Raw genomic sequence first — 22,465 nt, forward strand, 5'->3', positions numbered from 1 at the left:
GGCGCTGAGGGGCCGCGGGAGGTGGGCCACGCTCTGGGGCCAGGGTGGAAACCTGGGCCGACAGCGGCCCCTCTCGGGCGGGCCCCCTCCCCAATCCCCCTCCCCAATCCCCCTCCGGGCCCTCTCCTCCCCTCCCCTCCAGAATACCACTTGGGTCGCTCGCGGAGGAAGAGTGTCCCAGGGGGGAAGCAGTACAGCATGGAGGCCGCCCCCGCTGCGCCCTTCCGGCCCTCGGTGAGTGAATGGAAGCTGGAAGCGCCTGCCAGATGTGCTCAGCTGGGCCTCCTCTCCTCCAGCCCCAGCTGGAGCCCTGGGCTTCAGAGAGCGAGTGTGTGTGCCTGCTCGCGTGTCCCCACCTCTTCCATCGCCCCCTCTTGGCTCAGCCCCCTGCCTCCCAGACCAGCCCTCCCACCTTCTCCAAGCTGTGTGTGTGTGTTTGTGTGTTTGCTTGCACCGCACCGCACCGCACTCGTGGGAGCAGGAAGACACACTGGTACCGGGGCTCCTGTCCCTTTCCTGCCTGCCATGCCGCCTCCTGCCAGGACGGTGCCAGCTGAGGAGTAGGCAGACCTGACCCCGCCCCCACCCACCCCATGCCCGTTTCACCCCCAGCAAGGCTTCCTGAGCCGGAGGCTAAAAAGCTCCATCAAGCGTACGAAGTCACAACCCAAACTTGACCGGACCAGCAGCTTTCGCCAGATCCTGCCTCGATTCCGAAGCGCCGACCATGACCGGTAGGTGGGGGCGGGGTGGGGGTGCAGGGCTGGGCTGACTGGGGGACAGGGTGAGGACGGACCGGCTGGAGTGTGGGTGCAGGGAGGGCCACCGAGGCAGGAGGGCGTGGCCAAGCTCCGGCCCAGGATCGAAGGAGCTGCACTCAGGGCCGGAGGAGGAGTGGAAGGGACACTTACGGTGGCATCGCTGTCAGAGGAAGGGGCAGCAGGATCATCGAGGTAGAAGGGACTGAGGGAGGGCAGGAAGTTTGGGGCAGCAGGCTGGAGCAGGGCTGGGGCTGGCTGATGTGAATGGATAGACTGGGGCTCGGACCTCACCCCTCAGGGACAGTGCAGAGCAGGACAGAGAGGGGGCACTCGGCCAGATGAGCAGAGGCTGCAGGTTGATCCGTAGGCTGAGGGGAGAAGCAGCCTTGGTGAGGTGTGGGGCGCCGTCCCTGAGGCTGCCTGAAGGAGACCTCTGGCTTTCCGTCACTGGCATCTGCCTCTAGGGTCCCTCTCTGGGCGTCCCCCTTGCCCCGTCACTCCCAGGGAGAACCCTGTCCTTCCTTTCCCCCACGTCTGGCCGCCCCCAGATTGGGCAGGTGGTGAGGTTAGGATAAGGTGAGTCACACACACCTTTCCCTGCCCCCTCCCATGTCCCTGGAGCTGGATTTGGGGCTGGTGTGTGTGGGGGGGTGAGGGCATGGTATTCCTGGCCGCGGGGGTGGGGGGCCGGGGGAGCGTGGCGCTGACGGCAGCCAGAGCCTGTGATGACGGAGCTGCTATAAATAACTCCAAGGAGGCTCCCACACCCGAGCTCCCCCTCCCGCTGCCTGCGACCGTTCTACTCCTCATCCCCTGCCCATCTCCTCTCCTGCTCTCGCTCCTGTCCCTCCTCCTTCTGAGCCCCCAACCGTTTATCCTCTGCGCCCGGTTGGTTTTGCATTTCAGCCCCTCTCTGCCCCGAGTGCTCCTCTCCCGCACCCCGCTGGTCCTGCATTCTGTACTGGGCTTCACTCCTGCTTTCTGCTTCTTACTGTCTGTCTCGTCTGCAGCCTCTGACCTTCCTCCTGCTCCTTTCTTCCCCCAGCTTTGTCTTATTTCTCATGCTTTTCCTTTACGCTTTCCCTGGTTCTGCTACAACTTGTCTCTTAGCTTTTGCATTCCTTCAGAGTTTGAATCATAAAATGTTTTTAGGTACTAGCTGGGTGCCAGGTCTAGGCCAGGCAGATGTCTTATCTTCTGTTGCCGCTAGTTCTTCACTTCCGTGTTTCCCCTTGCATCGAAGCTCTGGTGTCGGGGTCGCCTGGAGGCCCTACCTAGAAGTGTCCCAGGCCCACCTTGTTTTCTTTGTCTCGATGTCCTTTTCTGCCATGGTCCATTTCCAGGTTGAGGTATTTCTAGTGTCGCAAGTACTCACAGTCCCTTAGGGGTGGACAGAGGGAAGGGAGTTTCTCAAAGCTTTCTGGTTTCTCTCAGATCCCTCCCATCCTTGCCCAGAGAGGTGGGATTTCCCCTGAATCTGTTTGTGCGTGGGAACGGGTTCAGGAGGCCACCTCTTGCGGTCGATCTGTGTTCTAGAGCAACACGGACAAGGCAGGGCACTGAGAGTGGGAGGAGAGCGCAGGTCCTGACCCCCCCCCCCCACCTGCCAGGGCCCGGCTGATGCAGAGCTTTAAGGAGTCGCACTCCCATGAGTCCTTGCTGAGTCCTAGCAGTGCGGCGGAGGCCTTGGAGCTCAACTTGGACGAAGATTCCATTATTAAGCCAGTACACAGCTCTATCCTGGGCCAGGAGTTCTGTTTTGAGGTACTGGGTCTCTGGAAGGGGTGGTGGAGGGAGGGGCCTAGAGGAATCGGCACAGGTGGGCCCGTGGGGGAGACAGTGGTCCCTGGGCCTAGGTGAGACCAGCGGGGAGGGGGTGGCAGGGTCTTCCGGAATCCTGTCCCTCACCGCGTGCACCCCTCTAGGTGACGACGTCATCAGGAACGAAATGTTTTGCCTGTCGGTCTGCAGCCGAAAGGGACAAATGGATCGAGAATCTGCAGCGGGCAGTGAAACCCAACAAGGTACTGGGGAGTCAAGGAGACAGGGCTGAGGATGAGCCACAAGGGAAGCCGGGGCCTCAGGGTGGCCTGAAGGAGGGGCACCTCGGGAGGAGGGACAGACGTGTGGGGGCCCCAGTGAGTGGGGCGAGCCCGTTTCTGGACCCTTCTTTTCCCTTTCTTTCCACGCTGTTTGTGTCCTACCTCACAGTCTGTTTCCCCACCAAGGAAATCAGACTCGGGGAGCTCACGCCCTCGCTCACACACACCTGCCGGCCGTCAGCTGTGCAGGTCCCCCGGAGTTCAGGCAGGCAGGCTCTGTGCCTTGGTTTCCCCTCTGACACTGGTGGGAGTACAGTTGGACGAGATGCTGGGGGCTGCTGTTTCCCCAGGAGAAGTGTCCCCAGCTCTGTCAGTGAGTGTCTGTATCCGGATCCCAGCAAGCTCACAGCCCTGGTCACCCTGCCCCAGGGGAACTCTTGTTTCTCAGTGGCTTTTTCTGTTTCGCTGTTCCGGGGATTGAATCCTGCAGGGCCTTTGCACTGAGCCTTGGCTCAGGTCTTTAAAATTTTTTTTTTTTTTTAGTACTAGGGATCGAACTCAGGACCTTGTGCTTGCCAGGCAGGCACAGCGCCACTGAGCTAAATCCCAGGCCCAACTCTTTTTAAATTTTGAGACAGAGTCTCTCCAAGTTGTGAAGTTGCCCAGTTACCAAACTGGGCTTGAATTTGTGATCTTCCTGCCTCAGCCTCCCCAGGTGTTGGGATTACAGGCCTGTACCACTGTGCCTGGCTTTTCAGTGTCCTCAAAGAGCTCCGTGTCAAGCCGGGCATGGTGGAACACGCCTATAATCCCAGCATTCAGGAGGCTGAAGCAGGACAGTCATGAACTCTAAGACCCCAAACCAAAAACAAGCAAAGGACTTGACCTGAGATGCTGGACCTGATCCACCTCACAGAGTCCAAACACCGTGCTCCTTAGTAACGCAGTGTCTGAACCTCACCAAGAGCTGCATCGCTAAAGGGCCCTCTCACCAGTTCTAGACTCCTACTCACCCTGTGCTTATGCAATTTATTGTTATTATTTGAACTTAGTCTCTGTGGACTTCATTGTTCTTCTTTTTAAATTATGCTTTAATATATGTGGGTTTTTTGGGTTTTTTGGTACCGGGGATCAAACTCAGGTCATTATGCTTTCGAGGCAGGCAGTGGAACCACTGAGCTAAATCCCTGGCCCTATATTTAGTTTTGTTATTCCAACTTTTTCTCAGTACTTACTCTGTTGTCTAGTTTTGAGCCACACTCCTGTAATCGTTTCCTAGGGCTGCTATACAATATGAGCACAGGGCGTGGATTTATAATGCTCAGTGGTTCCAACCCCTGCCTTGCAAGTGCAAGGACTCAAGTTCAATCCCCGGTACCAAAAAAAATGACCACAGACTGGGTTACATGAAGCAACAGAAACTTACTGTCTCACACAGTTCACGTGCCTGAAAATCCAAAACCAAGGTGTCTGTAGGTCATACTCTCTCTGAAGCTCTAAGGACAGCCTTTCCCTGCCTCTACTTTGCTCTTGAGCCCAGTGCTATCACACTGAGCTACAAACCAAGGTCTTGCTAAGCCCAGCTTGGGCTCAAATTTGCAATCCTCCTGCCTCAGCCTCCTAGAGTGCTGGGATTACAGATGTGTGCCTGCATGCCCTGCTTCAGTCTCTCGTTAGATTTGTCTGCATATAAAGGATGCCAGTGCCATTGGATTGCACATCCACCTTAATCCAGAATGCTCGCATCTTAATTTGATTATATCTGCAAGGAGCTTGTCTCCAAATAAGGTCACACATCACAGGTGCCAGACAGGTGAATGCTGGGGAGGACACCGTGCAGCCCAGGGCGCCTTGCCAACCTCGCGACTGCGACCCCCATGCCACTTGGTCACCGTCTCTTCTCTGGTGTCTCTGTCTCTGTCCCTTCCCTTTAATCCGGCCTGCCCACCCTCGTCCCACGGCAGGACAACAGCCGCCGGGTGGACAATGTGCTGAAGCTTTGGATCATAGAGGCCCGGGAGCTGCCCCCCAAGAAGCGGTACTACTGCGAGCTGTGCCTAGACGACATGCTGTATGCGCGCACCACGTCCAAGCCGCGCTCAGCCTCGGGGGACACTGTCTTCTGGGGCGAGCACTTCGAGTTTAACAACCTGCCTGCTGTCCGAGCCCTGCGGCTGCATCTGTACCGAGACTCGGACAAAAAGCGCAAAAAGGACAAGGCAGGCTATGTGGGCCTGGTGACTGTGCCGGTGGCCACCCTGGCTGGGCGCCACTTCACAGAGCAGTGGTTCCCCGTGACCCTGCCAACGGGCAGCGGGGGCTCCGGGGGCATGGGCTCGGGAGGGGGCGGGGGCTCCGGGGGCGGCTCGGGGGGCAAGGGCAAAGGAGGCTGCCCGGCCGTGCGGCTGAAGGCACGTTACCAGACCATGAGCATCCTGCCCATGGAGCTGTACAAGGAGTTCGCGGAGTACGTCACCAGCCACTACCGGATGCTGTGCGCAGTGCTGGAGCCTGCCCTGAGTGTCAAGGGCAAGGAGGAGGTGGCCAGCGCACTGGTTCACATCCTGCAGAGCACCGGCAAGGCCAAGGTGAGGGCCGCCCCCAGCCTGGGCGGCGAGCGCAGGGCAGATGCGCAAGGCTGGGTCTCGCGGAGGCTGAGCCTCGGATTCTCCTGGGCCCCAGGACTTCCTTTCAGACATGGCCATGTCGGAAGTGGACCGGTTCATGGAACGGGAGCACCTCATATTCCGCGAGAACACGCTCGCCACTAAAGCCATAGAAGAGTACATGAGACTGATTGGTCAGAAATACCTCAAGGATGCCATTGGTATGGTGGCCCCAGGCCCTCCTAACCGTTACTGCCAGATGCCCGCCCACCCCGACCCCCAGCACGGCTACCCCTGACCCCGAGTCCACCCAGGGCCCCCCGCTCCAGCCACCTGATTCTGCGGGCAGCCCCAGCCCTGTCCTTGGAAAGTGTGACCCCCGTCTGTTGGGCCCCACCTCACAGGGGAGTTCATCCGTGCTTTGTATGAATCTGAGGAGAACTGCGAAGTCGACCCCATCAAGTGCACTGCGTCCAGTCTGGCAGAGCACCAGGCCAACCTGCGCATGTGCTGTGAGTTGGCCCTGTGCAAGGTGGTCAACTCCCACTGGTGAGACTGGGGACGCTGGGCCAGGGGGCTGGGGTCGGGGCAGTTGTGTGTTCATCTGTTCATCTGTCTGTCCATCCTCAAAGAGGACCCAGCACCAGTTAGGGGCAGAGCATTGTTCTGGGTCCTGTAGCAGGCAGAGGCCTGGTGCCTGCTTTCAGAGGGCCTCCGCCAGGATGCGTGGGGACAAAGGAGACGCACAGGGAGTCATGGGGGCCGTGGGAAGTGCTGAGGGTCCCCCGGGGCGGCGCAGGCCAAGTAGACAGCTTTGAGGGAGACAGCAGGGAGAGGTGTCCTGGCTGGGTGGGAGAGAAGGGGCTGGGTAGGCAGAGACACTGCCAGGTGGGGACAGCACAGCTCCAGGTGGGAGCGGGAGGGTCATGGAGAGGTGTGGATGGGGATGAGTCGGAACCCGGGAGGCCGCGGGTTGAGTTCATTGTAGGTCTCGGGAGGCTGTCATGTGGTGCCTGAGAGTGACTGACTGGAGTGGGGTGCAGGGGGCGACTGGAGTAGGGGCTGTTAAGAACGGGGCCAGAAATACAGAAAGGGGCCTCGCTGAGGACCCTGGAGCAAGGGACCAGCAGGAGTTGTCAGGAGAAGGGCCCGGGAAGGGGAGGCCCAGGTCACGAGGCTGCAGTCTGGGTGCCCGGTGGCCTCCGTGACAGATCTGGGAAGCCAAGCTGGGCGGGGGAGCCGGTTGGAGGTGTGGGGGCGATGGTGAGCTCTGCCTTATGCCGAGCCAAGCCGAGTTTAAGGTGTCAGTGGGACACGGAAGTGGAGCTGGGAGGCGGGAGCGCGCGCTCCAGAGCCACTCCAGGGACTGGGGATCACACCGGGGCAAGTCCATCCCCATCGCCCTGGAATCCAGAGTTGGGGGGTCCGAGCGCCCTGTACCTCAAGTGACCCTCCATCTCTCTCCCATCTCTGTCTCTCCCTGGTGTCTGTTCTTCTTCTCCTCCTCTCCTGGTCTCTCTCCCTCCCCTTCTCTCCCCTCCATCTCTCTCTCCCCCATCGATGGATCTGTGCGTTCCCTCTGCCGCGGCCCTCTTCTTCAGCAGCCTCCTGTCCTCCTCCTGCGGTCCCTCCCGCCCTGTCTCTCTCGCCTCTGTTTCCGCGCCCTCACCTCCTCCCACCCCCCTCAGCATGTTCCCTGGAAGCTGAGGGTCTCTGGGGCTCAGTCCCGGTCTCTCTCTCTCTCTCTCTCTCTCTCTGTCCCCCCACCCCTTCCCCCCAGCGTGTTCCCGAGGGAGCTGAAGGAGGTGTTTGCGTCTTGGCGGCTGCGCTGCGCAGAGCGGGGCCGGGAGGACATCGCCGACCGGCTGATCAGCGCCTCGCTCTTCCTGCGCTTCCTTTGCCCAGCCATTATGTCGCCGAGTCTCTTTGGGCTCATGCAGGAGTACCCGGATGAGCAGACCTCACGAACCCTCACCCTCATCGCCAAGGTCATCCAGAACCTGGCCAACTTTTCCAAGTGAGGGATGCTTCCAGCAGGGGTGGGGCGCGGTGGACAGGACTTGGGGCGGCTCCTGAGTCCCAGAGACCCTGTGATGGTGGGTGTGAGGCTTTCTGTAGGTGCGTGACCTCTGCCTTTCGGACCCTGGCCAGGTTTACCTCAAAGGAGGACTTCCTGGGTTTCATGAATGAGTTCCTGGAGCTGGAGTGGGGTTCTATGCAGCAGTTCCTATACGAGATCTCCAACCTGGACACGCTGACCAACAGCAGTAGTTTTGAGGGTTACATTGACTTGGGCCGAGAGCTCTCCACGCTGCATGCCCTGCTCTGGGAGGTGCTGCCCCAACTCAGCAAGGTCAGTGAATGCCCCTCAGGCCTTCCCGAGGTTCCCCGAGGTGCCAGAGGCCTGAGAGACTGACCCCTGTATAATGTTTCTGCTCTCTGAGGCCCTCTTGGAGCCGGGCACTGGGCCCCAGGTGACAGCCTTGCCCTTCCAGGAGGCCCTCCTGAAGCTGGGCCCACTGCCCCGGCTCCTCAATGACATCAGCACAGCCCTGAGGAATCCCAACATCCAAAGGCAGCCGAGCCGCCAGAGTGAGCGGGCCCGGGCTCAGCCTGTGGTGCTGCGGGGGCCGTCAGCCGAGATGCAGGGCTACATGATGCGGGACCTCAACAGGTGAGCACCGGGACCCCACCCCTGCACCCCAGGAGCCTGTCTCTCCTGTGCTGGAGACTTCTCCCCAGGCCCCAGGCACCTCGCCTCTGGCCAGGGCTTGCAAGGAAGGGAAAAGGCAGCAAGCTCTGGGAGGGGGGATAGGGGAATAGTGAAGAGCCAGGTGCATGCAGCGGGAGGCCGAGAGCCCTGAAAGCCTGGGGGAGTGGGCCGCAGAGCCCCAGGAGTGTCGGCTCCTCCAGCTCCCAGCTCAGATGTGAGCCAAGGGATCCTGAGGTCCGCTCCACCAGTCCCTGCTCATGCTAGGCCCTGGCCTGGCTCAGCCGGTGCATGTTGGTTCAGCCATCAGCTGCCAGCAATCCCGCGTCTCTGTGCAACTCGGTAAATAAGGCCGGCACCCGAGGCCTCCCTGTGAGCCGCGCTGACACTGAGGAGCGGGAAGCCGAGCAGGCCCCCAGCGTCCGAGTCCCGGCCTGGCTCTTGCCCTTTACCTGACGGGCGGGTGCTGTGCTGCACCCCTGCCCACCCTCTCCCTCCATGACGCCATCCGACCCACACCCGCGGCCCCTCCATCATCCGCGCCTCTCCTTCTCTCTGCCTGTGCTCGCCCCTGTTTCCATCTCTCTCCAGCTCCATCGACCTTCAGTCCTTCATGGCTCGAGGCCTCAACAGGTGAGGGGCTCTCCCCTCCCTGGCTTCTCCTCTCTCTCCTGCTGCTCCGCCAGCCTTTGTCCCCCCCACCTCTGCAGTGCCCCTCATCTGCTCATCCCCCTCCTGCTGCCCCGTCACCCGAGCCCAGAGGGCCAGGGCCGAGTCCTCCCCTCCTGCCGCCTCGCCTTGGGCTCCCTGCCTGGCGCCTCAGGGCTGCCGGTGCCAGCTGTCAGCCCTCCTGGGGCGGGGCGCCCGCTCACCCGAGGCCTGACCTTCCCTCCCGCAGCTCCATGGACATGGCTCGCATCCCCTCCCCAACCAAGGAGAAGCCGCCGCCCCCGCCCGGCGCGGGGAAAGACCTGTTCTACGTGAGCCGACCCCCCCTGGCCCGCTCCTCGCCAGCTTACTGCACTAGCAGCTCGGACATCACGGAGCCAGAGCAGAAGATGCTGAGCGTCAACAAGAGCGTGTCCATGCTGGACCTGCAGGGCGACGGGCCCGGCGGGCGTCTCAACAGCAGCAGCGTTTCCAACCTGGCGGCTGTCGGGGACCTGCTGCACTCCAGCCAGGCCTCGCTGACCGCGGCCTTGGGGCTTCGGCCTGCACCTCCGGGACGCCTCTCCCAGGGCAGCGGCTCGTCCATCACGGCGGCCGGCATGCGCCTCAGCCAGATGGGAGTCACCACAGACGCTGTCCCCGCCCAGCAGCTGCGGATCCCCCTGTCCTTCCAGAACCCTCTCTTCCACATGGCCGCCGATGGCCCAGGGCCCCCGGGAGGCCACGGAGGGGGCAGCGGCCACGCCCCACCCTCGGCCCATCACCACCACCACCACCATCACCACCACCGAGGTGGGGAGCCCCCAGGGGACACCTTCGCCCCGTTTCATGGCTACAGCAAGAGCGAAGACCTCTCCTCGGGGGTGCCAAAGCCGCCCGCCGCCTCCATCCTTCACAGCCACAGCTACAGCGACGAGTTTGGGCCCTCTGGCACTGACTTCACCCGCCGGCAGCTCTCTCTCCAGGACAACCTGCAGCACATGCTGTCCCCGCCCCAGATCACCATCGGGCCCCAGAGGCCCGCCCCCTCAGGCCCCGGAGCGGGGGGCAGCGGGGGCAGCAGCGCTGGGGGCGGGGGCCAGCCGCCTCCCCTGCAGAGGGGCAAGTCCCAGCAGCTGACGGTCAGCGCGGCCCAGAAACCCCGGCCATCCAGTGGGAACCTGTTGCAGTCCCCTGAGCCCAGCTACGGCCCCGCCCGTCCACGGCAGCAGAGCCTCAGCAAGGAGGGCAGCATTGGGGGCAGCGGGGGCGGCAGCGGAGGGGCTGGGGGGCTCAAGCCCTCCATCACCAAGCAGGTAGGTTAGGGGAGGAGAGGGTGGGGTGGGTGAAGAGTGGAGAGGGAAAGGCCACTGGGGCTGGCGGGGAGGGCGGGCAGACCCTGAGTGACGGCTTCTCGCCTCCACGCGTAAGGGCAGCACCTGCTGCAGGCCAAGTGTGCACATTAAGCCCCAAGGAAGTGGTGAACAGAGACAAAAACGCCTGCCCTCACAGCGCTGACACTGCAGAGGGGAGATGTGAATAGTCTCTTCTTTAGGGGCCGGAGCAGGGGAGCAGGCCCGGGACCTTCCTCTCCGGTGGCTCTTCTCCCCCCACACACACCTGCCCCTTCCCTCCTCTGCTCTCGCCCCGCCGTGCCCTGTCCCAGCACTCTCAGACACCGTCCACGCTGAACCCCACGATGCCAGCCTCCGAGCGGACTGTGGCCTGGGTGTCCAACATGCCTCACCTGTCTGCCGATATCGAGAGTGCCCACATCGAGCGGGAAGAGTACAAGCTCAAGGAGTACTCGAAATCGATGGATGAGAGCCGTCTAGATAGGGTACGGTGGGCCCCGGCCCCCCAGACCCCACAGGGGAGACCTCAAGTCTGCAAGGGAAACATCCAGGCTCAGGGACTTAGGGTGGAAAGGAAAGACCAAGACCTCGTGCTGTCTTGAGAAGGCTCCAGCCTGTCGTAGGTCATTCAGTCCATCTAAAAGCCCATGCAGCTGTCTCCCAGGTTACGTACACTGTAGGCACCCTGGGAGGAAGCGTGTTTTACTTTAGGCCATGTTCTTCCCCGGGACAAACGGAAGGAAAAGCTACTTCACCAGCTGTGGGAGCGCCTGTCGGGCGGGGGCCGAGGGGCCGCATTTGTCCGAGCGCATCTGGATTACACACCTCCCCTCGGTGTCTAGTGAGGTTGGCTGTGGATGTATCCTGTTCAGAGGATGGTAAAGGTCTCTCAGGTAGCTTTTCCTGTCCCCTGCTTCAGATGCAGAATCCTTGTTGGGCACTCCAGACGAGTCCTCTCCGGTAGAACCTTCTGTGGTGATGAAAATGTGCCGTAACCCACACCATTCAGTGTGGCAGCTACATGCAGCTACTGTGTTAGACATATAGCTTGCTACCATTGCAGAAGTAAAATCTGTAGCCTTTACATAGCTACATGTGTGGGGAGACTGTGTGCTTAGCATATCTAAGGCCCTGGGTTTGATTCCTGTGACGTGCTTGGAAAATATTAAAATAGCTGCCGGTGGGCTGTGGCTCCCTTATTAAGACAGCAGCACAGCTCTGGACTCTGGAGCCGGCAAGGCAGACAAATGACTCCTCTGAGCTCTCTGGCCCGAGTTCCAGGCTTGTGTTGCCAGAGCGGCATTCCTAGTTTCTCAGCCTGGGGCCCCTTCGAAACCTCCTGTCCCTAGGACAGAGCTAGGAGGAGTCACACGTAGGGCCGCACACCTTGCCCCGTCTGGTGTCTTATGTTTCTGAGCTGGCTCCGGCTGAAGTCACTTTCTCTTCAATTTCCTGCCACACTTACTCAGGGTATGTCCAGTCTGGGCTGCTGTGTGGGTCCTCCTTTGTCCCCACACGAATGTGAGGGCCCAGATACACCGCCTCGGCATCATGGCAGAGCCCTCTAAAGGCAGGGCAGGTTGTCCAGCAGGCAGGGAGCGGGCCAGATGCCCCTCTGCACACAGCGGCTGCGCTGGGCAGACAGGGATGGGGCTGGCTGGTGGGACGGGGGCCGGCACCCTCACAGTGCGGGGTCCTGTGCCCGGCGGGCAGGTGAAGGAGTACGAGGAGGAGATCCACTCGTTGAAAGAGCGGCTGCACATGTCCAACCGGAAGCTGGAAGAGTACGAGCGGAGGCTGCTGTCCCAGGAAGAACAGACCAGCAAGATCCTGATGCAGTATCAGGCCCGCCTGGAGCAGAGCGAGAAGAGACTGAGGCAGCAGCAGGTGGAGAAGGACTCACAGATCAAGAGCATCATCGGCAGGTGAGGGGCGGCCCGGGGAGGGCAGCAGGGAGGCCTGGGGCGAAAGGGAACAAGAAGCCCGCTCCTCCTCCAGCCCCCGTGCCCAGCTCAGGAGACCCGAGGGCCCGCCGCCCTGGGAGGGGCACCCACCTGTCACCAGGTGGGGCGGAGCGTCCTGCTTAGGGCACAGAATGGCCTTCCCCGAGCCCAGGGCTCTGGGGAAACATCAGTGTGTTCAGATGAAGCTAGGCCAGGGCTCCCCACTGCTCATTCTCAAGTCAGCCTGTGAGGTTCACCCCAAAAGCTAGGCTGGGAGCCCTAACCAGAGGAGCCCCCGAGCACCCCGTTCCTGGGCAGAGCCTTTCTCTGCAGCCTCAGAAAGGGTCTGTGAGGGTGCAGGGCTCCAGCTGCTCTGCCGAGCACTCCGCTCCCAAGGACAGGTCCCAGCACGGCTCAGTTACCTTGAGGGCCGGAGGCGGGGACCCCAAGCTCCACTCCAGCCAGAGCCAGCTCCGGCTTGATGCATCATGTATCTTTGAGTAAGACTTCATTAGCAGAAAAGGGCTTCTTGGCCTGAAACCTCTTTTAAAACCACTGTTCTCATTGTGATGCTTTAGGGGAAGTGACCTTGAGGATCCTCCCCAAAGGCAGGGAGATGCCAGGAACGACAAGGATTGCTGAGGCCTCTCCTGGTCTGGGGGCCGGGAGTGGCTGGCAGAGGTGGCCTCGGTTCAGGGGCTCAGGGAAGCCCGGTCCTGCGGGCTGGCACAGGAAGCTGTCCTCAGCGGGGAGATGTGAGGGCCTGGGGCCGCCAGCGCAGGGCTGGGGGTGAGCCTCTTCCGGGGCCGGCTCTGAGCCTGTGCCCGCCACTAACCCCACTGAAGCCCGTCCCTTCAGGCTGATGCTGGTGGAGGAGGAGCTGCGCCGGGACCACCCCGCCATGGCTGAGCCCCTGCCCGAGCCCAAGAAGAGGCTGCTCGACGCTCAGGTGGAAATTACAATGTCATTTATCTTCTCCGTGTCCCATCCCCATCCATCCCACTGTCCTCCGTGCACTCGCCGCACCGGCCAGCCCAGCCCCATCACCGTGGTCTCCGCGTGCTCCGTCCTCCTCTGTCCGCTGGCTGCTCCGTGCAGCCCCCGTGAGCCATCCCCATCCCATCGTCTGCCTGCGTCACTCCGGCAGTGTCCGCCCCACCCGTGCCTTCCCACCCTCCTCCCACGCCTGTCCGCGCCTCACGATCTTCTGCCCAGACCCGCGTGGCTGCGGGAGCCCACAGCAGGAGTCCAGCTTCCTCTGAGCTCTCTGGGCCAGGCGCGCTAGAAGTCGCTCTTGGCTGGAGTGGAGCACAGGGGTCCCCTGGAGGCTCAGGGTCCCCCTCACTCTCTTGCAGTTCCTGCATAGCTTCCTCTCCCCGCCTCTCGTGAAGGCCTCCCCTGGAACCCACTCCCCTCGGTGTCTGAGCCCGGCCTCCCTCCGGAACTTGGTCCAGCTCCGAGGCCCTCGCTCTGCACCCCGGCCCTCGCTCCCCCATCCTCCTCCCTCCTCTGCTCTGACCACCAGGCCTCCCCGCTGCACCACCAAGGCTCCTGACCCCGTGACCCCGCTCTCTCCCCCTGCAGCTCCTCATCAGGTAATTCTCCTGGTTCCGCTTTGACCACGGGCGGAGGACACAGGGGGAGGTGACTCCGGACCACTGCAGGTTGGTCATGAAGCCCACCCCTCCACCTCTCTCTCCGGAGCCTCTCCCCTCACTGCCGCCCCCCCCCCACACAGAGCCCCAGCACCACCCAGAGAGCACACTGCCCCCCACGCCTCCAGTGCCGAGTCTGAGCCCCACAGACCCCAACACACGCAGGCCACGCGCCCCAGACCTACCTCTCCGGCCTCCTCCCGACTCCGCCCCTCTCCTCTGCCTCTCCAGTGTGCGTCTGTCACCCCCCATTTCACCAGAGCGTCCTTGGGAGCTGGGGCATCGAGGACGGGTTGTTACAGCCGGAGTCTGAAGGGGTGGGGGCTGGGCTATAGAGGCCATGTGGGGCGCAGCAGGTAGGTGGGGGTTTCCTCTTCCCCAGGCCTGGCTCTCTATCCTCCTCCTTCCCGCTCCTCTCTCTCACTCTCTTTCCTCCCTTACACCGAGAGCAGACTGCATCTGGGGCTTGAGTTAGCCCTCCCAGTGGGAATCAGGAGTGGCAGTTAATTCTGGTGACTTGGGAGGGCCCTGGAAAAGACACCGTGGAGCTGTCCTGACAGAATCCAGGGTGGTAGGAAAAGCAAAGGACCTTGGATGGATGTTAGGACGTGGACAGGCCGAGTAGCCAGGAGGCTGAGATGAGACTTTGCTTTCATGTCATGGCTCAGCAGCCAGGCCCTTCCCAGACACAGATGCTGGGAACAGCATGTCAAATAACCTCTATTCTTTCTGTTCTGTTGTGTTTTTTTGAGACAGGGTTTCACTATGTAGCCCAAACTTGTAGCGATCCTCCTGCCTCAGCCTCCTGAGTACTGGGATCACAGGCGTGCATAGCTCACATCCCGGGGTTGTTCATGCCATTCATTCCCCTCTCCTACCACCCAGTGGCCTTGCCAGACACATCATCCTGCCTAAAAAAGCCTAAATGGGAACCTGTCAGCTGCCGACATCATTCCTGAGACGCACATTTCTGTGGGACTGATCTGCAGTGGGCAGTGGCCCCTCACACTGTAATTTTAACTCTGCTAGCCCAGCCTCTCTGTCAAGGCAGTTAGTGATCTGTAAACAGATGCTCAAAGGCACCAGGGGACCTCGCCATTTCCAGGGCTCCTGCCGGGAATTCTTTTGTAAAATGAATAACGGCACCCTTATTTATCTGCTTTCTAAATTTGGGTCCACGGGGGTGTAGGGGCATGCCCATGTGCCGTCATCAGTAGACAGCAGAGGCAAGGGAGTCTGAGGCTCCTTCCTGCTCCCCTACCTAGCTCAGCGCACCCAGCCAAGCGTCACTTCCTGTCCCACCAACTGGCCAGCTAAGAGGGCCACTTTGCCTAAGGCTGGGCTTTGGGCAACCTGGGAGGTGAGTTCAGTGTCCTGGGGTGAAAGAGCGGATCTGGAGCCTCTGGGATCCCGTGTGATTTGGCCAAGCACAGCACCCTCACCAGCCCTAAATGCCTGGTGGTCCCAGAAGTCATTTGGACATTTTTTCTAAACCGCTTGCAGGTATCGGTCCCTCTGCCACTCAGCCACTAATTTAAAAAGCTAAGTGAGTGACCAGATGTGTGGGAGGACTCTGGTGACTTTCCTCTCTCCCAGCAAAGGCACAGAAGGAACCTGCAGTTGCTCTGGGAGCCACAGGAGGAGATGAGAATAGGACCAGGGTGGGAGTGGGGTCTGGAACCCACGCCCTCCAGCTGGGAGCCCAGGGAGGGCCCAAATGAAAAGGAAAGTGGGGGTGCACAGGAATGGAGCCCGTTCTGCTCCCCAGGGATGCAGATTGGGGCTTGCTGTGTCTCCACAGAGCTCCTGGTCACCTCTGCCAAGTGAGAGAGAGGGGCAGGCCTCCCACAAGCTTCCCCTTCCCACATCACTTCCCTGAATCCCCTTCCTTTCCCCCCAGTACAGTTAAACCTCTGTAATTTGGGATGTTATATTTGAGATGGCCACTCTGAATAAGTGACAAAACTGCATGACAGTGTGTTTAATGAAATGCATGTCTTCAAAATATATACAGTAAGTAGAACTTGGTGAACGAGGCTTTGTCCACGCTGGCCCTCAGGGAGCATGCCTCAGTGAAAAGATAGGACTGAAACGTCAGTTTGCTGCTGTAGGTTAAAAACCCCCTCCCACAGACACATTGCCACCGCTCATTTGCTTAGCACACCCTTTCTTCACAGATAAAGGCAAACTCAAGCCCAGTTTTTGTTCAAATTATGACAAAATTCCAAATCCCCAGGGGTTTGGATTAATGAGGTTTTGCTGTACTGCCTCCCCTGGTTCCTCAATGCAAGTTCCCTCTTGGGGCGGGGGTGGCTGGGGGCGAAGGACTCCAGGAGGAGGGGGGTGGGCGGGGCCGGGCCCCGGAGGCGAGGTCGGGTGAGAGGTCGTGTGAGGTTGGGGGTGACACGGGCGCCTGCAGCTTTTGAGCTGGTTTCCTGGTGCGACACTGGGTTGAAGGCTTGAAGGCCGCAGTTAGGAGGCTGGGATGAGCTGCTCCTCCACCCCCGAGTCCTGCAGGTGAGAAGCAGGGCAGGAGGAGGTGGACACTGCTGGGAGGAGGGGTGGACACGGCGCGGCGTCCGGAGGGCTGGCTCGGGAGGTCACTGCTAGGGGCTGGCAGCCAGGCCCCCACGAAGCGTCTCAATAAGTCCGCGCTCTCCTCTTTGGTGTCTTGCAGGAGAGGCAGCTTCCCCCCTTGGGTCCAACAAACCCGCGTGTGACGCTGGCCCCACCTTGGAACGGCCTGGCCCCCCCTGCCCCGCCTCCCCCGCCCCGGCTGCAGATCACAGAGAACGGCGAGTTCCGAAACACCGCAGACCACTAGCCCGCATCGCAGACCTCCTCCCCCGCCCCAGAGCAGCACCAGCCGCCAGGACTGGACGGCACCGGCACCGGCACCGAGGGACAGCGGGATTGCCTCCCTGAGCGCCTCCTTGGGGGCACCGGACCCCCTCCCCCATCGCACCATTTCCGGGAGGGAAGGGGGACCCTCAGCCGCCCTTTTCCTTCCTGTTGGGGTGCTGCCCCTCTCTGACCCCCAGGGACCCTTGGCCCAGGACACCGCCTGCCCTACACAGACCCCTCCACTCCGGGGTGCTATCCCCACCCTCTGCCTCATCGTTCCCCTGAGCACTGGGGGACAGACCCTCCCCCCACCCTGGGGGTGTGGCACCCCCAAACTTTCAACTTCAGGGTGATTTTTTTAGCAGTAACCAGAGCTGACAATCTTAACTCCCCTCCACCGCCCCATTTTGGCCTCCCCTGCCCCCCTTGTTATGGGGAGGGGACCCCGGGTGAGGGGCCCTATTACCCCTTGATTTCTCAGGAGCGTCTGGGGGGGCTCAGCACGCACAAACTCCTCCTCCCACTCTTAAATTTACTCCCTCCCCACCCAGAACCCAGATGGGGTGGAGGGGGCCACCGGGGCAGGGAGGGGGCGGCAAGGGGGGAATGGGAGTTCTCTCCCCTTCTTCCCACACCTGATCTGCTCTCGGCTGGTCCCAGAGCGGGGTGAGGGGGCATATGCCCCCCCCTCCCCCAGTGTGTTGGGTGGGGTGGAAGTGAGGTTAGGGCGAGGGGTTGGGGTTAGGAGGGTGTGTACGTTGGGGAGACAGACTAGTCATCCGCCCTACCCCAGCAGCCCCCGGCCCTCCTCCTCGGCCTCCACTCCCGGGGGAGGGGGAACTTACTCTAGGAAAAGCCATGTCTCTCTCCCCCAGGGTGGGGGGGACCTGTGTTGGAGGAGGGGTGTTGGGGGGCCCCCTTCCGTGACTGTCCCCCTGGGGAGGCAGGACAGGGCTGGGCTTCCCTCTCATCCTCCCCCTGCCCCAACCTCCGTCCACCTCTCTCCTTCCCGCCAGTCCACAATTTTTCGGTGTTTCTCTGTACATAGCTCTCTGGCGGGACAGGGGAAGTAGGATGGATGGGGCTTGGGGCGGGTCGGCCATGGGAAGGAAGAAGCCCCTCCTCGGCCCCCCTCTTCCCTGGCTGCTGTCCCCTACCCAGCCTTGACCCCTCATCCCTTCTTACGTTTGGTATTGAGACTTCCCAGAGTCCACCCTTCTTTCTTTTGTATGGACAGTTCCCCTTCCGTCCCATCCCCCTACACACATACACCCAGCCGGGGCCAAATTTATACTTATATAAAAGTTGTAAATATGTGAAATTTTATCCCTGTGCCCTCTCCTCTGCTTTCCCCACCTCAGGCCCTGCCCCGGGACCCCCTTCCTCCTCTCTTCTTTGGCTGTTGTAATTATCTGGGGTTTGTACTGTACATATCCGGGGTGTGCGTGTGTGGGCTGGGGCGACCCCTCTGTACAGAGCTTCCTGGCCCCCTCCCCCTGCCCTCCGCTCTCCACCCCCAACCCGAAGGGTAGGGAGATGTTCTTCCTGCCTGTTTTATTTTGTTTTCTCGTTCTCCCTCCCCGCTCCACCCCCAGCCTTCTCTATCCCCAACCACTGCCCCTTTCTCCCAGCCCCATTTCCTTTTTTTCTGGAGTGTGTGGTGAAACAGAAAAATCATGTTTAATAAACGGAGATTGTTCTTTTATCGCGGCGCTGACTTTCTTGGCCTGGGTCTCCAGGCCCAACAGCAGGGTGACAGGATCTCCTTGAAAGGAAGCGGACGGCTTGGGGGCAAAAGCCATAGATCCCTGCTCGGTGCCACAGTCCCCTCGAGTGCCGCTCTCCCATCCAGCGAGACCCGCGTTGGAGCAGGGGTCTGGCGCTGGCCACACCCGCCCTGTTCGCTTGGCCTGACTGGGCAGAGGCACAGCCGAGTACAGAGTACACATCCTTCTCCGAGTGATCGCCGGGAAATGAGACTGATTGTTAAAATACTGCGGTGCGAAACGGAGGAAAGCACCGGCTCCTTAGCAAGTCCGGCTCCCGACCTCCCGCTGCCAGCCGAGCGGGTCTCCCGGCCTCGGTTTCCCGCGATGGACACGGAGGGCGGCCACACCTACCTCGCCAGGCTGCTGGGAGGACCCAAGTGCCCAGCCCACACAGACGACAAAAACCTCACTCCTCTCAGCGCCCACCGGGGTTAGGGAGGCGCCACGCTTAATCGCTACGCTGCTCTCGGAGCCCGCGGTCCACGTCCTCCGCGCCCAGCTCCCCCAGACTCCCCGGCCGCGGCCTCGGGGACCGCCGCTGTCTACCAGCCCCTCCCCTCTCGCCCGTCCAGCCAATGAGCATGAGGCTTGTAGGCCTCCACCCTGCGACTGGCTGAAGCCTCAGTCCCGCCCTGCGCCCCCGGCTACGGCGTCCGGCGAGGGGGCGAGGAGGCGGAGGCTTCCGGCCCTGAACGGCGTGGTAGCTGCTGAGGCGCCGCGCGTCCCTTGTTGCGTGTGTAAGGGCGGGGGCGTGTCGGCGGGGAAGCAGCCGCCCCGGCCTCGTGGTGTCTGGGGGGGCCGAGGTTTCCCGGGACCCAGCCGCTGGGTGCACGTGAGGCAGAACGGAGGGGTGCGGCACGGGGCCGTCCGCAGCCGGCGAGGTCGGGCTCGCGGCTAAAGCACCTCCTCGTCTTCCCCAGAGCTGGGAGTCAAAACCTTGGTTGGTGTGTTGTTGTTTTTGTTCTCGGTGGGCGGGACTCATCTGCCGGAATTGCCGCTGACTGAAAGGTTCCCAAGTTGGGGGGCACGGGAGGGGTAGTTCGAGGAGACCCGGTTCTCCCTGTCCAGGGCTTCTGTGACCCCCGTCTGTTTCCTTCACAGCCTTTGTCCTGCGTAAAGTTCACGCCTAAACTCCCATCTCTTTACGGTTCTCTGGGATCTCGCTGAGATTATGGATTCCTCGACGCCTTTGCCTCCTGAAACCCCCTCTCCGATCTGCAACCCAGCCCCACGGACAATTCACATCGCCTTCCCTCGGCACAGCTCGTTGTTGCTGGAGTCCCTGAACCGCCACAGGCTGGAGGGAAAGTTCTGTGATGTATCCCTCCTGGTGCAGGGCCGGGAACTTAGGGCTCACAAAGCAGTGTTGGCTGCTGCCTCTCCTTACTTCCATGACAAGCTGCTTCTGGGAGACGCACCGCGACTCACCCTTCCCAGTGTCATTGAAGCCGATGCGTTCGAGGGGCTGCTTCAGCTCATTTATTCAGGGCACCTCCGCCTGCCGTTGGATGCTCTTCCGGCCCATCTCCTTGTAGCCAGTGGCCTTCAGATGTGGCAAGTAGTAGATCAGTGCTCAGAGATTCTTAGAAAACTGGAAACTTCTGGTGGTGGAGTTTCAGCCCGAGGAGGAGCCTCCTGCCACACGCTTCTTTCTGCCACGTCCTCTCAAGGAGGTTGGTGCCTTCGCTCTTCCCCTTTCCAGACTTCAGTGCAGCCCTCCACTGCTACTGAGAGTCCTGCTTCTACAGAGAGCCCCATTGGAGGGGAGGGAAGTGAACTGGGAGAAGTATTGCAAATTCAGATAGAAGAAGAGGAGGAGGAGGAGGAGGAAGAAGAAAAAGAAGACCAGGAGTCAGCAGCTACACTTTTGAGGAGCTCTCAGGCTCCTCAACCTCAGAGAGTGTCAGGGAGTTTTCCCTGTACTCATGGCTCCCACCCACTGCCCATATCTGCTACTCCCCGCAGGCTTCCAGAGAGCGAGAGTGCACCACTTGAGCCTCCTGCCTCTCCTGCACTGCCCCCTAAAATCTTCTACATTAAGCAGGAACCTTATGAGCCTAAGGAGGAAATAGGAGGAGGTGGAACTCAGTCTGGAGGAGCAAAGGAGGAGACCAAAGTGTTTCCTGGAGGGGACTCTGAAGGGAATGGTGAGCTAAGGTTCTTGTTACCCTCAGGAGCAGGGGCAACATCTGGAAGTGGGGGTCCTTCCTGGAAACCAGTGGATCTTCATGGGAATGAAATCCTGTCAGGGGGTGGAGGACCTGGGGGAGCAGGGCAGGCTGTGCATGGGCCTGTGAAACTGGGGGGAACACCCCCTGCTGATGGAAAACGCTTTGGCTGCTTGTGTGGGAAGCGGTTTGCAGTAAAGCCAAAACGTGACCGGCACATCATGCTGACTTTCAGTCTTCGGCCTTTTGGCTGTGGCATCTGCAACAAGCGCTTCAAGCTGAAACATCATCTCACTGAACACATGAAGACCCATGCTGGAGCCTTGCATGCCTGTCCCCACTGTGGCCGACGGTTCCGAGTCCATGCCTGTTTCCTTCGACACCGGGACCTATGCAAGGATCGGGGTTGGGCTACTGCCCATTGGACTTACAAGTGACTGCTAAGATGTACACTAACTCCTACGGAAAGACAGCCACTGCTGCTGGTGGATACTTAACCCACCCTCAGTCCCGTATCCTGTAATCATGCCAAGAGATGTATTTTGGACTTCTTGTTGAGTATGAGCCTTTACTTGATAGATTTAGAAGCTCAAGATTTCTCATTTCACCCAGTTTTCTATTAACCACCCTATAAGTAGTTTATAGGACATCTTTAAATCAACTCTTGCCCAGAATGGACCTTTTTTTTATAGTGTTGATATCTGTGGAGGAAACCAGAGTTCAGATTAGAAAGTTATTTAGGAAGAGACGAGTTAGAGCAAAGCAACATAATGATAAATGTTTTATTTAGTATCCATGAAAAGTTAAAAGGAGCTGGTCTTCAACTGGAGATACTTGATTTGGAGTTCAAATAAGTCAGATCTGGCTTTAGTCTCCTTGTTATTTATGACATTGTGTGAACAGAATTCTTTTTACATACTTCTGTTTGTTGTATCTTTCCAAAAGCCCTTCAGATTGAACTTTGCTTTCTCACCAGTAGACATTTTCCCAACACCTTTTTAACATGTTGTAGTTGAGCACTTTAACAAATTGAGCATTCCATAGGTCATTCATAGAATCTTCTTAAATAGGATTCTTAAATCCTCTTGTCTGCCTTTCACCACCACTGATAACTTGTATGTTGATCACAGTGATGAACGTGACCAGTGAACTCAGGAGATGGCAGCTGACTAAAATGCGCTCAGGGTAGCACGAATACTCTCTAAAACAAGTTGCCATGGTCAGAGGGACTCAGGGTTGGGGCTGCACATGCCGAGAGCTAGAGTAACTGCACAGTGGGACCATGCTGCCTCCTTTTCCATCCCGCATTTGATAGAGACAGCTCTTCTGTGGAGAGGTGAAGGGGTAGATATTGGAATGGGAGGAGGAGATTTAATAGTTACTTAATTTCTTCAAATAAACTTTGTCCTGAAATCTAAATTGACAGTGGATTAGATCAAGTAATTTGTGTGGAAGAGATGTGAGAACAGAGCTGTAGAATGAGTGTGTTCCTTTTGCAGCTAGTTTCGTTGATGGAAGAAGAATGGAATGGTTTCACGAATAGCCACAGAACACTAACTTGGACTTGGGCCCTGATCTGCCACTGAATAACCTCAGGTAAGTTACCTTTCACTGTCTGACAACTATTACTATTACTTGGTTTCCTGTCTTTTTTAATTTATTTTTTTATTTTTTTGGTGCCGGGGATCAAACTTGGGTCCTTGCACTTTCGAGGCAGGTGGCGGAACCACTCCTGTGTTTTTTTTTTAAAAGGGATTGGTTCACATGATCTTTACCTAGGATATTCCCCCAACTTCCTTATTAGGTATAATGTTTAATTTTTTCTTTTCGGCACTGGGGATTGAACTCAGGACCTTGCGCTTGCCAGTCAGGCATGGCGCCACTGAGCTACATCTTTGGCCCGATTGTTTTTTGATTTATTATACAAATAGTCCCAAAGCATTATACTAACCCTGTTTAACTCT

At 59.5% G+C, this 22,465-nt stretch overlaps 2 protein-coding genes and 1 long non-coding RNA gene across 30 annotated transcripts in view; 2 read left to right on the top strand and 1 right to left on the bottom strand.

Annotated features, from left to right (window-relative positions):
• The window catches only part of Syngap1 (synaptic Ras GTPase activating protein 1), a 30,759-nt gene extending 12,490 nt beyond the window's left edge, over positions 1 to 18,269 (top strand). For 9 of the 23 annotated variants that reach the window (XM_087210467.1, XM_021260002.2, XM_021260008.2 and 6 more), the window contains 15 exons: positions 143 to 234; positions 613 to 734; positions 2,372 to 2,525; positions 2,687 to 2,785; positions 4,768 to 5,391; positions 5,486 to 5,630; positions 5,814 to 5,958; positions 7,190 to 7,426; positions 7,561 to 7,762; positions 7,905 to 8,083; positions 8,711 to 8,752; positions 9,018 to 10,083; positions 10,434 to 10,607; positions 11,836 to 12,047; positions 12,924 to 13,643. In XM_087210467.1, coding sequence (XP_087066593.1) covers positions 143 to 234; positions 613 to 734; positions 2,372 to 2,525; positions 2,687 to 2,785; positions 4,768 to 5,391; positions 5,486 to 5,630; positions 5,814 to 5,958; positions 7,190 to 7,426; positions 7,561 to 7,762; positions 7,905 to 8,083; positions 8,711 to 8,752; positions 9,018 to 10,083; positions 10,434 to 10,607; positions 11,836 to 12,047; positions 12,924 to 13,350 — 3,920 coding nt within the window. In that variant the 3' untranslated portion in view covers positions 13,351 to 13,643. The other 14 variants (XR_015451008.1, XR_002395736.2, XR_015451009.1 and 11 more) reach the window with 14 other exon arrangements.
• On the bottom strand, positions 15,687 to 18,891 carry LOC110349628 (uncharacterized). Its single transcript, XR_015451012.1, has 2 exons — positions 18,685 to 18,891; positions 15,687 to 16,231 (listed from the first exon to the last, which is right to left on the bottom strand). It is a non-coding gene; the product is annotated as an uncharacterized LOC110349628 (long non-coding RNA).
• An 86-nt stretch (positions 18,892 to 18,977) lies between these two features.
• The window catches only part of Zbtb9 (zinc finger and BTB domain containing 9), a 43,503-nt gene continuing 40,015 nt past the window's right edge, over positions 18,978 to 22,465 (top strand). For 2 of the 6 annotated variants that reach the window (XR_015451011.1, XR_015451010.1), the window contains exons 1-2: positions 19,486 to 21,059; positions 22,001 to 22,097. Coding sequence is in view for 4 of the 6 variants with exons in the window: in XM_021260017.2 (XP_021115676.1) it covers positions 19,505 to 20,938 (1,434 nt within the window). In the remaining 2 variants the exon portion in view is untranslated. Of the gene's footprint in view, positions 19,278 to 19,434; positions 21,921 to 22,000; positions 22,098 to 22,465 lie in introns of those variants that run through there. The other 4 variants (XM_021260017.2, XM_021260019.2, XM_004846770.3 and 1 more) reach the window with 4 other exon arrangements.

The sequence above is a fragment of the Heterocephalus glaber genome, unplaced genomic scaffold (genome assembly GCF_053883595.1).
Source record: "Heterocephalus glaber isolate CG9 unplaced genomic scaffold, H.glaber_assembly_v1.0 deba00001141, whole genome shotgun sequence".
Classification (NCBI taxonomy): domain Eukaryota; kingdom Metazoa; phylum Chordata; class Mammalia; order Rodentia; family Bathyergidae; genus Heterocephalus; species Heterocephalus glaber.